This window comes from Lithobates pipiens, unplaced genomic scaffold (assembly GCF_037356315.1).
Source record: "Lithobates pipiens isolate NorthernLeopardFrog02 unplaced genomic scaffold, aLitPip1_a1.2 Scaffold_3, whole genome shotgun sequence".
In the NCBI taxonomy this organism is placed as follows: Eukaryota; Metazoa; Chordata; class Amphibia; order Anura; family Ranidae; genus Lithobates; species Lithobates pipiens.
In genome coordinates, this window is record NW_027507790.1 from 183065733 (window position 1) to 183078933 (window position 13201).

General features: G+C 45.0%; 1 protein-coding gene across 1 annotated transcript in view; it reads right to left on the minus strand.

The window, feature by feature from the left end:
* Positions 1-8029, minus strand: part of AP3B1 (adaptor related protein complex 3 subunit beta 1) — a 588663-nt gene extending 580634 nt beyond the window's left edge. The window contains exon 1 of the mRNA XM_077462589.1: positions 7752-8029. Coding sequence (XP_077318715.1) covers positions 7752-7912 — 161 coding nt within the window. The 5' untranslated portion in view covers positions 7913-8029. The remainder of the gene's footprint in view (positions 1-7751) is intronic.
* Positions 8030-13201: the final 5172 nt, after the last annotated feature.

Here is a 13201-nt window from a genome sequence, read left to right on the forward strand (position 1 = left end):
TAAACGACAGTGACATCACCGGCACAGCCATTCATATTGCCGAAGCCAGCAAACACAGAAAGAAGATTGGGTTAACATGGAAGCACCTTCGGCAATGGCAGCTACCCGCTGGAGGGCATCGTTTTCAGGTTAGTCTGTCATGATGTGCTAGTATGTAATGCATATGTAGCGGCAGCTCCTGAAGAGCACGCGCTATGCATTTTTCAAAGTTAAACTTGCCTAAACTGCAGTTTGGTTTGGGTTTGTCTAAATTGGACCTCTGCATCAGTCTGACTGGACTGCGAGATGTTCAGCCTGGTCACAGGGGCACTGTCTCTTGAAGCAGGTGTGGAACTATGATCTGGTTAGGTGCTTAAGTTACTCTCTTTCGGAGCAAGGTCAGTGGGAATGGCCCTCTCGCTGTGCCCTCTGGGAGAGGGTATTTAAGATGCAGACATCACGTGGTTTGGGGTTCCGGTCCAGTATGATGTGCTGACTTCATCGTCCTGGTCCTCCTGACTGAGAATGTGCCGCTTGTCCCTATGGCTCTATTCTATCAGAAAATAGTTTGGGCACTGTGAAAGAAGGGGATGATCAGAGAAGACGGGATCAAACTGCCTTTTTACACAATGCGTAGGATTAACCCCTTAGATTCCACAGCGAGTATAACAAGCATGCTTTACTGCATATACAGACTGATTTTACTGTTGTGGGTTTAGTAACACTTTATCCACTTGCCTACTGGGCACTTTTACCCCCTTCCGGACCAGGCCGTACAATTTTCAGCTTTCAGTGCTGTCACACTTTAAATTACAATTGCGCGGTCATGCTACACAGTACCCAAATGAAATTGTTTTTTTTTCAAACAAATAAAGATTTTACCCCCTTCCTGACCAGAGCACTTTTTCCGATTCGGCACTGCATTGATTTAACTGAAAACTGCGAGGTTGTACGACATCGCACCCAAACAAAAGCGACATCCTTTTCCCATTTGATCACTTCTGCGTTTTAGATTTTTTGCTCTTTAAACAAAAAAAGTGATTTTTTTTTTCAAAACATTTTTTACTTTTTTCTATAATAAATATCCACCAAAAATATATATAAAAAAAAAAAACTTTTTCCTCAGCTTAGGTCAATATGTATTCTTCTAAATATTTTTGTTAAAAAAATAAATACACAATAACCGTATATTGGATTGGTTTGCGCAAAAGTTACAGTGTCTACAAAATAGGGGATAGTTTAATAGCATTTTTATTTTTAATTTTTAATGGTGGTGATCTGCGATTTTTATCGGGACTCCAACATTATGGCAGACACATCGGTCAATTTTTTTTTTTGAAAATTTATGTTTATTGAAGATTTTTCAACATACATATAACATACAAACTTACACAAAGGTCCCCAAAACAAAACCCCAAACCTCCCCCCCCCCACCCAACAAACTCCTCCTTGTGCAGCCCTCCGCTCAACTTCTTAGCTCATTTTATGAACACCAACCGTATCTCCCATACAACAAAAATGACTCAAACCGTTACTGATGATTTAAATACCCGAGATGGGGATGTAGACCAACCTAAATATAGCAGCACCCGCCCCGCCCCTCCCCCACCTCTCAAGGAGTGCACCTCCCGCCTAACAATTAATTCACAGTATCTGCAGCATCAAGCCAGCATCTCCACACCCTCTCAAACTTAGTAGGACACCCTCTACTGAGATAGGTGGCTTTGTATAACGGCAAAGCTTTATTAATTAAACCCTTCCAGTAAGAAACCGTAGGAGGTGCAGGTTTCTTCCAACATAACAGGATAGCTTTACGTGCATAAAATAACGCCAGAGAAATCAGAGTCCTCTGCGCCTTTCGGGGTGCCAACTCCTCCACCAGCCCGAGCAAACACGTCGCGACCGTGACTGGAATCGGCACCGAAAGTACAGACTGTATGACCTGCGTTACACCCTTCCAGAACACATCGGTCAATTTTTACACTATTTTTGGACCATTGTTATTTATACAGCGATCAATGTTATAAAAACGCATTGATTACTGTGTAAATGATACTGGCAGTGAAGGGGTTAACCGCGTCCTAGGGCGTTATTCTAACTGTGGGGGGGGGGGGCGGGCTTCAAGTCACATGAGAGTTATCTGTCATGACACTGGCCAGAACAGGGAAATGCCTTGTGTACTTCACTGTTTTGAAGCTCCGTGACACTATCGCCAGGAGACCGGCAGACAGAGTCCACCGATCCCACGGGCACGGCTACCCTCTATGTGGCGGGCGCACGCACACCTGCTATCCCCACCTCTTAAAAGGCGACGTACAGGTACGCCCTTTTGCCCACCACTGGCATTGTGCCGACGTATATCGGCGTGCAGCGGTCAACAAGTGGTTAATAGTCACTAGCTTTTTTTACTTTTTTTTCCTCAAAAAAAAAAAAAAAAAAAAAAGACTGAACATTAAAAAAAAAAAAAAAATTGCAAACAGGTATTTTTTTTTCACCTTCACTGATGTACTGCACAGGTAAGTACTGCACAGGTAAGTACTGCACAGGTAGTGCCCCGATTATCAGTGTAGATGTCCCTTTAACGCAAGCCGCTTATCAGCTCTCTTCTCTCCTTACCTGAAGCCGATAACAAGGTTGTGTTTACATTGTGATCAACTGTCATTGGACACAGCTGATAAACGTGTTAATTTATTTATTTTTTGTAATCAGATTTTTTTGATTTTTATCAAATTTATTTTAAAAGAATGCTTAGGAGTAAAAATCTATCTAATGCCCCGTAAACACAATCCGAAAATCGCTTACTAGTAGAAATGTAATAGGTTACTAAAGTCACAAAATGTATCATACAACAGAAAAAAAATAAAAAATCTAAAAATAAATAGTGATGTTACGTGTTGTAGTGTATTTCTTTTGTATTTTAGGACGACAACGGTACTGACCAAAACAAAAATCATATGATCTGGTATCATACGGGGAAAATTTTCATGCTCGTCAATCAAATAATAATCGGATGAACTGTTGCGATCAGCTCTCGAAAAGCCCTGTACTAACGATCCGATTATCGTACGAACGCATCAAACGCTGTATTTTTTGTCCAGTTTTTGGGATAGTGTGTATGGGCCATTAAGACAGTGTTTTATTTAACCACTTACAGACTGCCATTATATGGCGGTACTTTGAAGAGGAATTTATTTCATAACTACTTATAACAACGAATTTAAACGCACCCCATCCCGCCGAGCTCGCGTGCAGAAGTGAACGCATACATGAGTAGCCCCTGCATATGAAAACGGTGGTCAAACCACACGTGAGGTATTGCTGCGATCGTTAGAGCGAGAGCAATAATTCTAGCCATAGATCATCTCTAACTCAAAACATGCAACCTGTAGAATTTTTTTAAACATCGCCTATGGAGATTTTTAAGGGTAAAAGTTAGTCGCCATTCCACAAGCAGGTGCAATTTTGAAGCGTGACATGTTGGGTATCAATTTACTCAGCGCAACATCTTTCACAACATAAAAAAAATATGAGGCTAACTTTACTGTCGTCCTATTTTTTTAATTCTAAAAATTGTATTTTCTCTGAAAAAAAGAGTGCACTTGTAAGACCGATGCACAAATTCGTGTAACAAAGTATTGCAACAACCATCATTTTATTCTCTAGGGTGATATAATATTTGAGGGTTCTAAGTAATTTTCTAGCAAAAAAATAAACTTATTTTAACTTGTAAACAGCAAGTCTGAAAAATAGCCCAGGTCTTAAAGCGGGGTTCCACCCTAAAGTGGAACTTGCGCTGATCGGAACCCTCCCCCCTCCGGTGTCACAATTGGCACCTTACAGGGGAAAGGGGGGTGGAGATACCTGTCAAAGACAGGTATTTACACCCACTTCCGGGCATAGACTCCCGTGGGAGTCTATGTCATTTCCTGTCCTGCTGCGCTGTCTGCTGGGACACACACGGGTCTCAGAGACAGCGCGGACAATTGCTATTGCGCTGCGCGACTCGCGCATGCGCAGTAGGGAACCGGGAAGTGAAGCCGATTCGCTTCACTTCCTGATTCCCTCACCTAGAATGGTGACGGCAGCAGCCGAGAGCCGATCGATCGGCCTCGGCTGCCGGTATCGCTGGAACCCGGGACAGGTGAGTGTTCATTTATTAAAAGTCAGCAGCTGTAGTATTTATAGCTGCTGGCTTTTAATATTTTTTTTTTATTTATTTTTTTAGGTGGAATCCCTCTTTAAGATACATCATCAATTTAGTTTATTCAGCATGAAATGGAGCTTAGTTATGTAGCATGAGGCTGTATATTCTGCAATATTTTCATTTTTGGTAAACTCATTCAATGAATCCAAGCTCTGCAAGCTGAGATAAAATGCACTGCATTGATGCATTCACACAATATCACAGGAACTATGAGATAAAAGTTAACAAATTTTCCTTTATCCCATTGTTTTGCAAATCTATGTACACTACAAACTGTATGATTGAATCGGTTCTGATAGCAATGTTTTACTAATCTAACAGCTTATTATTCTAAATAGGAAACCTTCATTTTGTTTGAAAATATTAAAGATTCCAACTACCAGCAAGAATAAGTCCTTCCATTTAAAGAGCTGTCATTTCAGATCCATCATGGCAGTGCCTGTTAGCGGGCATCCACTCACCTGCTGCTGCCACGTCCCTCACCTTGTCATGTCACTGCTGCATCACCAGCCGTCCCATTAAAGTGAATGGGACTGTCAGTGAGTCAACAGAGGAGCAGCCGCTGCGGGACAGGGATGACAGTTGCTCCTTAAAAATTATGATTTAAATGAAGCCTTTTTACTAGTGATTTAAATGTAATCCACCCCGATTGGGCCTTTACCCCAAAGGACTCAGCGATCACGGCACGCGGGCAGCTCGCTTACAGTATGACAGATATGAATGGCTTGGCTACATCGAAGGCGAGAAGGGGTTAAACTGCCCAGGGCCCAATATTTATTTTTTATGAGGTTTACTAACACTTTTAAAGCTTGTTCACACTCATACAGTGTAAGGCTCCATCCACACTGAAGCTCAAAAAAGCTTTTTCTGGACGCCAGATTGCTGGCAGAAAACGCTGGTTGAAAAACGTGCTTTTAACAGCGTTTTGTACTAGCGTTTATTAGCGTTTTCAATAAAACTACACAGAGAACACGCCAAAAATCCCACAATGCATTCCAAACTCCCACAATGCATTGAAAAAATAGAATACCAAACTAACGCGTGTTTATGAGCGTTTATAAGAGTTTATCTGCAGTTGTTTTTTGGCAGTGAAAAACGGCACTTTGAACGCGAATTTCTGGCGTTCACAAAAAAGCCCATAAACTCCACTGCTCATTAAAGCTTAAAAAACGTCCATGTACACATAGGCTAACATAGAGTGGAGTTTATGGGCTTTTAAAAACAAAATGTCCAAACTCCAATAAACTGCAGTTTATGAGCTCCAGTGTGCATGGAGCTTAAGTATGGGCATTAGACTGGCATTTTACAAGCATTAATGACGAGTTAAAAATGCTCCTCATACATCCTATGGGCAGTTTGGAAGCGTTCGATGAGCGTTAAGGCACATTAAACCCCCCCCCCTTACAAGTACCTATTCCATAAAAGGAAATAAACTAATCTTAACTCCCCACAAACACACCGCAACTGCCCACCAGAGCATTTGCAAAGCGTCATCACAGATTTTAATGGGAGGCTTCAAACACCTCCTGACACGAAATGAGACTAAGACCCCTTTCACACTGGGGCGTTTTTCAAGCGCTTTAGCGTTAAAAAAAGCGCCTGTAAAGCGCTTGAAAGAAGCCTCATCTGCAGTCCCAATGTGAAATGTCAGCGCCCGAAAAACGCTCGTAAAGCGCCGCTTAAACTAGCAGCGCTTTACCAGCGTTTTTTGAGCGTTAATGGGGCGCTTTTAACCCCTGCTAGTGGCCAAATAAAGGGTTAAAAGCGCCCACAAAACGCTGCTGCCAATAGCGTTTTTCAGGCGTTTTTCGGGCGTTTTACAAGCGCTTCCCATTGATTTCAATGGGAAGGGGCGTTTTAGGAGCGTTGTATTCACCGCTCCAAAAGCGCTGCAAAGAAGCTGCTTGCAGGACTTTTTTTGACGCTCTGCCAGCGCAGCGCCTTGGTGTGAAAGCACTCGGGCTTTTACATTGGGATTGCAGTTGCAGCTTCTTTCAGGCACTTTTTTTAACGCTAAAGCGCATGAAAAATGCCTGAAAAACGTCCCAGTGTGAAAGGGGTCTTAGAGACGCGATGCTAACGCTTCACATTTTGATAGTGTAAACAGCACTGTTCTGGCCACTGTAATATTTGCACAGGCATTTGAGGGGTTTTAACTGCTTTTAATGCTTAGCCTTAAACTTAGCCTAAAAGCACTGTGTGATTTATTTACTAAAGCTGGAGTGCGCTAAATCAGGCTGACCAAGGCCGGGTTCACACTGGCACCACACAACTGTTAGCCTACTTTGCCCTGCGACATCAGTCCTACTTCCACCCGACTTGAATGAACAACATAAGATTTCGCTCCGACTTTGAATTAGTCTCACGATTACTTTGACCAATCAAAACAATCCCAGTGTGACAAATTCCTTTTACTGCTGCTGTAATCACGTCGGATGGTTAGGACAAGGATCCGACTTCAATGATATTCAATGGGCTGAAGTAGGACCAAAGTAAAGCGGGAACCTTTTTCAAAGTCAGACCATTTAATGCGGCTCTCATAGGGAACCATTGCGTGACATGATCTTCCAAAGTCGGAGCGTATGTCGCACCAGTGTGAACGTGGCCTTATGCATAGGAACCAATCAACTTGCAGGTTTTATTACCAAAGCTTAATTGAACAAAGCTGAGCTTATAAGTTGATTGGTTTCTATGCAGAAGTGAGCCTGATTGTACTCTCCAGCTTTAGTAAATAAACCCCTAAGTGACATTTCTGTCTGCTGCTTCTTCTTTCCTCTGCCATCAGCATGAGTCAATTCTGACAAGACTGACACCAAGCAAAAATAAGGTGACAGGAAAGGGAGCTCCAGCAAATTGAAAGCCTCATCTCCGTTCCCGTATTAAGGAGGGTGTGTCCCTTACCTCCAATCAGCTCTCAGACCTCTCCTCACTGAGCTATGCAGAGTGTAACGCCAGAAAAAAGGTGTTAGAGAGCCAAACGCTCAGACAAGCTTGTAAGTTCAGCACTTTGAATGGATGTGGAGAAAAGAAGACTGCAGATAGACAGGTACAACTTATGGAGGATTTGTTTCCTCTCTGTGTATCCTGAAGATAGTCCCTTCACTGGCTATATATTACAAATGCAGCCCATTCCATTAAATAGGTATTTGTGGGAAACATGGGGAAAGTCCCCGACCACAAACATGAGCGGACGGAACCGCAATGCGTTTTGCAATGGGTAGAGCTAATAATTAATGGTGCGCCTGCACCTCAGGACAGAAACGCAGGCGATTGTACAACCAACCGGCAGAGGTATGACCCTCCCCCGATTATTAATGCCTCCACATCACAATCCGCGTGCGTTTTTAAAAAAGAGGGGGGGCTTGTTTTTCTCATAAACCCCCATGCACATAGACGGCCCTAGACTAACACAGGGACATGGTTTAGGATTGAAAAGTCAGGGGTGGAGTTCCTCTTTAACATCCCCCAATAAACTACAACCAGCAGCAACAGGCTGCATAGGGGAGTTCAGCAGTGCGGTAAGTGAAGAGAGTGTGCCCCTCACAGTGCGCCCCTCATCCCCTCTTACTTTTTCAGGTCAACACTGAAGAGCCCGAAGCCTGCCGGTGTGGAGCCGCTGCCGCCCGGTGTGGCCTCCTGTCCCAGCTCCGCCGAATCCCCCCCGCCTCCGCCTCCTCCTCCCCCCGAGTTGTAGTCATTGTAGGTGAGGCTGGTGCTGGACGTAGACATGGCGGGTGCCGTGGACTTCTCCGATAACGGGGACCGGGACTAACGTTGCAGCTACTACGGAAGTGGAGGGAGAGGTCACGTGATGGAGGCTGGGGGCTGAGCGCTGACACGGCGCACAGAGGAGGGCGGGGCTGCGCCTGACTCCGAATTCCGGCTTTGCCGCCACACAGCCAATCGCACGCTGAGAACGCTCCATGGGCGTGCCGTCCCGTCTGTGAGGGGGCGTCACGTGCCCAGGTGCTTGTCAACTTTAGCGGAGTTCAGTGAGGGGGAAGAGTCTGTGATCTGCGATGTTATAACAAACGTTTGATAAAATCTAATAAAATATTTCATGAGGTCAGGCGTGCGTGGTGTGCTTTTGTTGACATTACACGTGGCGATGAGCCAACTCCTTCATTCATTCATTGTGAACTCTCTTCCCTGAGCAGTACAATTCTTATAACCCTAATGATACATATATCAAATCTAATACATTTCTAATAATAGATCTCATATCAAATCGAATACATTTCTAATCATAGATATATTAATAAATCTAATACATTTCTAATAATAGATATCATATCAAATCTAAAACATTTCTAATAATAGATCTCATATCAAATCGAATACATTTCTAATCATAGATCTATTAATGAATCTAATGCATTTCTAATAATAGATCTCATATCAAATCAAATACATTTCTAAAAATAGATCTTATATCAAATCAAATACATTCCTAATAATAGATCTCATATCAAATCTAATACATTTCTAATAATAGATCTCATATCAAATCGAATACATTTCTAATCATAGATCTATTAATAAATGTAATACATTTCTAATAATAGATATCATATCAAATCTAATACATTTCTAATAATAGATCTCATATAAAATCTAATACATTTCTAATCATAGATCTATTAATGAATCTAACGCATTTCTAATAATAGATCTCATATCAAATCGAATACATTTCTAATAATAGATCTTATCAAATCGAATACATTTCTAATAATAGATCTCATCAGATCTAATACATTTCTAATAATAGATCTCATATAAAATCTAATACATTTCTAATAATAGATCTTATCAAATTGAATACATTTCTAATAATAGATCTCATCACATCTAATACATTTCTAATAATAGATCTCATATCAAATCGAATACATTTCTAATAATAGATCTTATCAAATCAAATACATTTCTAATTATAGATCTCATATCAAATTGAATACATTTCTAATCATAGATCTATTAATAAATGTAATGCATTTCTAATAATAGATCTCAAATAAAATCTAATACATTTCTAATAAAAGATCTCATCAAATCAAATGCATTTCTAATTACAGATCTCATATCAAATCAAATACATTTCTAATAAAATATCTCATTAAATCGAATACATTTCTAATAATAGATCTCATATCAAATCAAATAAATCTTTAATAATAGATCTATTGATAAATCTAATGCATTTTTAATAATACATCTATTAATAAATCTAATACAGTGAGGGAATAATGATTTGATCCCCTGCAGATTGTGTAAATTTATAATTAATAAGATTCTGCGTTTAGGATTATGTTGGACTGCTGCCTCCTCTGAAAAACTCCAGAATTTGGAGCGACTAAAATATAGGGGTATGTGAAAGAGGAAGGTGTCGCTGTCTCTTAACTGAAGAGTGACCTTCAGAAGTGTATCACGCTTCACATCAGTGAGTGCAAGTGTTAAATTGAGCCGCAATAGTGTCGTGTATTAAAGCCCTATAAATGCTTATGATAGCACATTTATTTGGAATTAATCGTGTATTTGTATAATCTTGAACATTCATGGTAAAGATGTGTCATACATTTGGTGATATATTAGCACATCTCACTTTATAGTTTATTTGCTATCATTAGCATTTATAGTGGTTTGATACACTACACTATTGTGGATCAATTTAACACTTGCATTTACTGATGCGAAGTGTGATACACTTCTGAAGGTCACTCATCAGTTAAGGGGCAGCGCCACCTTCCCCCTTTCCTATAACCCTAGATTGTGTAAGTTTGCCCACTTACAAAGAAATGAAGGGTCTATCATTTTTATCATAGGTGTATGTTAAATAATAGAGATAGAATATCATCCAAAAAGCCAGAAAAAAACACATAATCCAAATGTTATAAATCAAGTTGCAGTTCAGCGAGTAAAATAAGTATTTGATCCCCTACCAACCAACAATAATTCAGGCTCCCACAGACTGGCTGCAGCATGTGATCATGTGGTTTCACAGATTAGTCCTGTCAGTTTAAGAAGGTGCTCCTAATGACAACTCATTATGTGTATAAAAGACATTGGTGCACAGAATCTTTCTTTCATTCAATGCTCACCATCATGGGCAAGACCAAAGAGCTGTCAAGGGACGTCAGGAACAAGATAGTAGAGCTGCACAAGGCTGGAATGGGCTACAAGACCATCAGCAAAACGCTTGGTGAGAAGGAGGAAACTGTTGGAGTGATTATTAACAAATGGAAGAAATACAAAATACCCATCAATAGACCTCGATCTGGAGCTCCATGCAAGATTTCATCTCATGAGAAAAGTGAGGGATGAGCCCAGAACTTGTGAATGATCTCAAGGTAGTTTGGACCACAGTCACCAAACAAACCATTGGTAACACAATACACCGCCATGGATTGAAATTCTCCATTGCCTGCAAGGTCCTCCTCCTCAAGAAGGCACATGTACAGGCCTGTGTACATATTCACCAGCACACCATGGATCAACACTGCCGATCTTTATTGAGAAAGATCACATCACAGAGATATGTGCAACGTTTTGGAGCTCTGCAGGGCCCCTTCGTCATCACATGCCTGACGAAGGGGCCCTGCGTGGTTCCAAAACATTGCACTTATCTCTGTGATGTGATCTTTCTCAATAAAAGAAACTTTGGATGGTAGTGTTGATCCATGGTGTGCTAGTGAATATGTACACTTGCTTGATGTTCCCAGGCATGGGCGTCCGCAGCAGGGACCAAGGGGGGTCAAGTGCCCCCCCCCTGGAATTCCCAAGGTGTTGCCACCGCCGCCGCCGCCGCCGCCGCCGCCGCCTCCATGCTGCATTTTTTTTTTCTGAGTCCGCTCTCTCCTCTGGATTACAGCGCTGGATGGCTGTGTTCGGCGGCTGCTCTGTAACACAGTCCCGCCCCCCCCAGACCAGCTCGTGTGATAGTAGAGAGAACCATGTTCCGCCTATCACATGAGCCGGTCTGGGGGGGCGGGACTGTGTTTCAGAGCGGCCGCCGAACACAGCCATCCAGCGCTGTGATCCAGAGGAGTAGATGTCCATCTGTGCTACAGTGCCTGGATAGGAGGATCGAGTGGGGGGGGCTGCAGTGCTCTCCTCCACCACCGCACTCTCCTGCCCCTCCAGTGCTCTCTTCCACCGCACTCTCCTGCCCCCCCCCCCTGTGCTCTTCTCTTCCACCACGCACTCTCCTGCCCCCCCCAGTGCTCTCTTCCACCACCGCACTCTCCTGCCCCCCCCAGTGCTCTTCTCCTCCACCACCGCACTCTCCTGCCCCCCGTGCTCTCCTCCACCACCACACTCTCCTGCCCCCCCCCAGTGCTCTCCTCCACCACTGCACTCTCCTGCCCCCCCAGTGCTCTCCTCAACCACTGCACTCTCCTGCCCCCACATGCTCTCCTCCACCACCGTGCTCTCCTCCACCACCACACTCTCCTCCCCCCCCCCCAGTGGTCTCCTCCACCACCACACTCTCCTGCCACCCCTCCATTCCTCTCCTCCACCACCACACTCTCCTGCCCCCCCCAGTGCTCTCCTCCACCGCCACACTCTCCTGACCCCCCCCCCAGTGGTCTCCATCACCACCACACTCTCCTGCCACCCCTCCAGTGCTCTCCTCCACCACCACCACACTCTCCTGCCCCCCCCCCCCCCACAGTGCTCTCCTCCACCACCACACTGTCCAGCCCCCCCCCCCAGTTTTCTCCTCCCCTGTTATTGCTGCTCTCCAGCTCTCCCCATCCTTCTCTAGTCACCATCCCATTGCTTTCCCCCCCAGTGCTCTCCCCCCTGTTCCCCTACCCAGTGCTCTCCCCCCCGTTCCACCCCAGTGCTCTCCGCCCCTGTTCCCCCTAGTGCTCCCCCCCCCGTGCCCTCCACTCCCCCCAGTGCTCTCCCCCAGTGCTTTCTCCCCCCAGTGCTCTCCTCTCTCCCCCTGTTCTTTCCCCCCAGTGCTCTCACCTCAGTGCTCTCCACTCCCCCCAATGCTCCCCCCCCCGTTCTTTCCCCCCAGTGCTCTTCAGCTCTCCCCATCACTCTCCAGCCCCCACCCCAGTGCTCTCCAGCCCCCCTTACTCCCCACCCCTGTTCTTTCTGCCCCCCTGGTGCTCTCCAGCCCCCCCAGTGCTCTCTACCCTCCGTGCTCTCCACCCCTGTTCTTTTTGGCTCCCCCCAGCACTCTCCACTCCCCACCCTTGTACTCTCCACTCCCCCTGCATTTTGCACCCACCCATGTGCTCTCCACCCCCCATAGTGCTCTCCAGTCCCCTGTGCTTTCCACCCCTGTTCTTTCTGGCCCCCACTGGTGCACTCAAGCTCCCCCCATTGCTCTCCACTCCCCCCTGCTCTTTGTACACCCCAGTACTCTCCAGCCCCCATGCTCTCCACCCCTGTTTTTCTGCCCCCCCAGTGCTCTTCACCACCCCACACTCTTAGCCCCCCCAGTGCTCTCAGCCTACCGTGCTCTGTACCCCTGTTCTTGTTGGCCCCCCCAGTGCTCTCAAGTTCCCCCCAAGCGCTCTCCGCTCCCCACACCTGTGATCTCCACTCCCCCTCGCTCTTTGCCCCCACCCATGTGTTCTCCAACCCCACCAGTACTCTTTGCTCCCCCTTCTCTCCAACTCCCACTCAGTGCTCTCCACTTCCCCAGGACCAGAGGGCAGGCTGACTGGGGCCAGAAAATGAGGACGGCTGAAGGTGCAGGTGGCCAGGGACCACTCCATCTCACAGCAGACAGATCTTCTGGAAGGAGCACCGTCCCCATCCAAAATTAGAACAGACCCTGCCTGCTGCTGGCCGTCATGGATATCCTGCTGGCATGCAAGGTACTGTACCGAGCATCAACAACACACCTTCCCACAGACAGGGACTGCAGACTGGGACATGGGGCACAGGAGGGGCTGCAATGATGGGCGCAGTGAGACTGCATTCACAGCACAGTAAAGCTGCATTTGATGGACACAGTGAGGCTGCATTTGATGGACACAGTGAGGCTGCATTTGA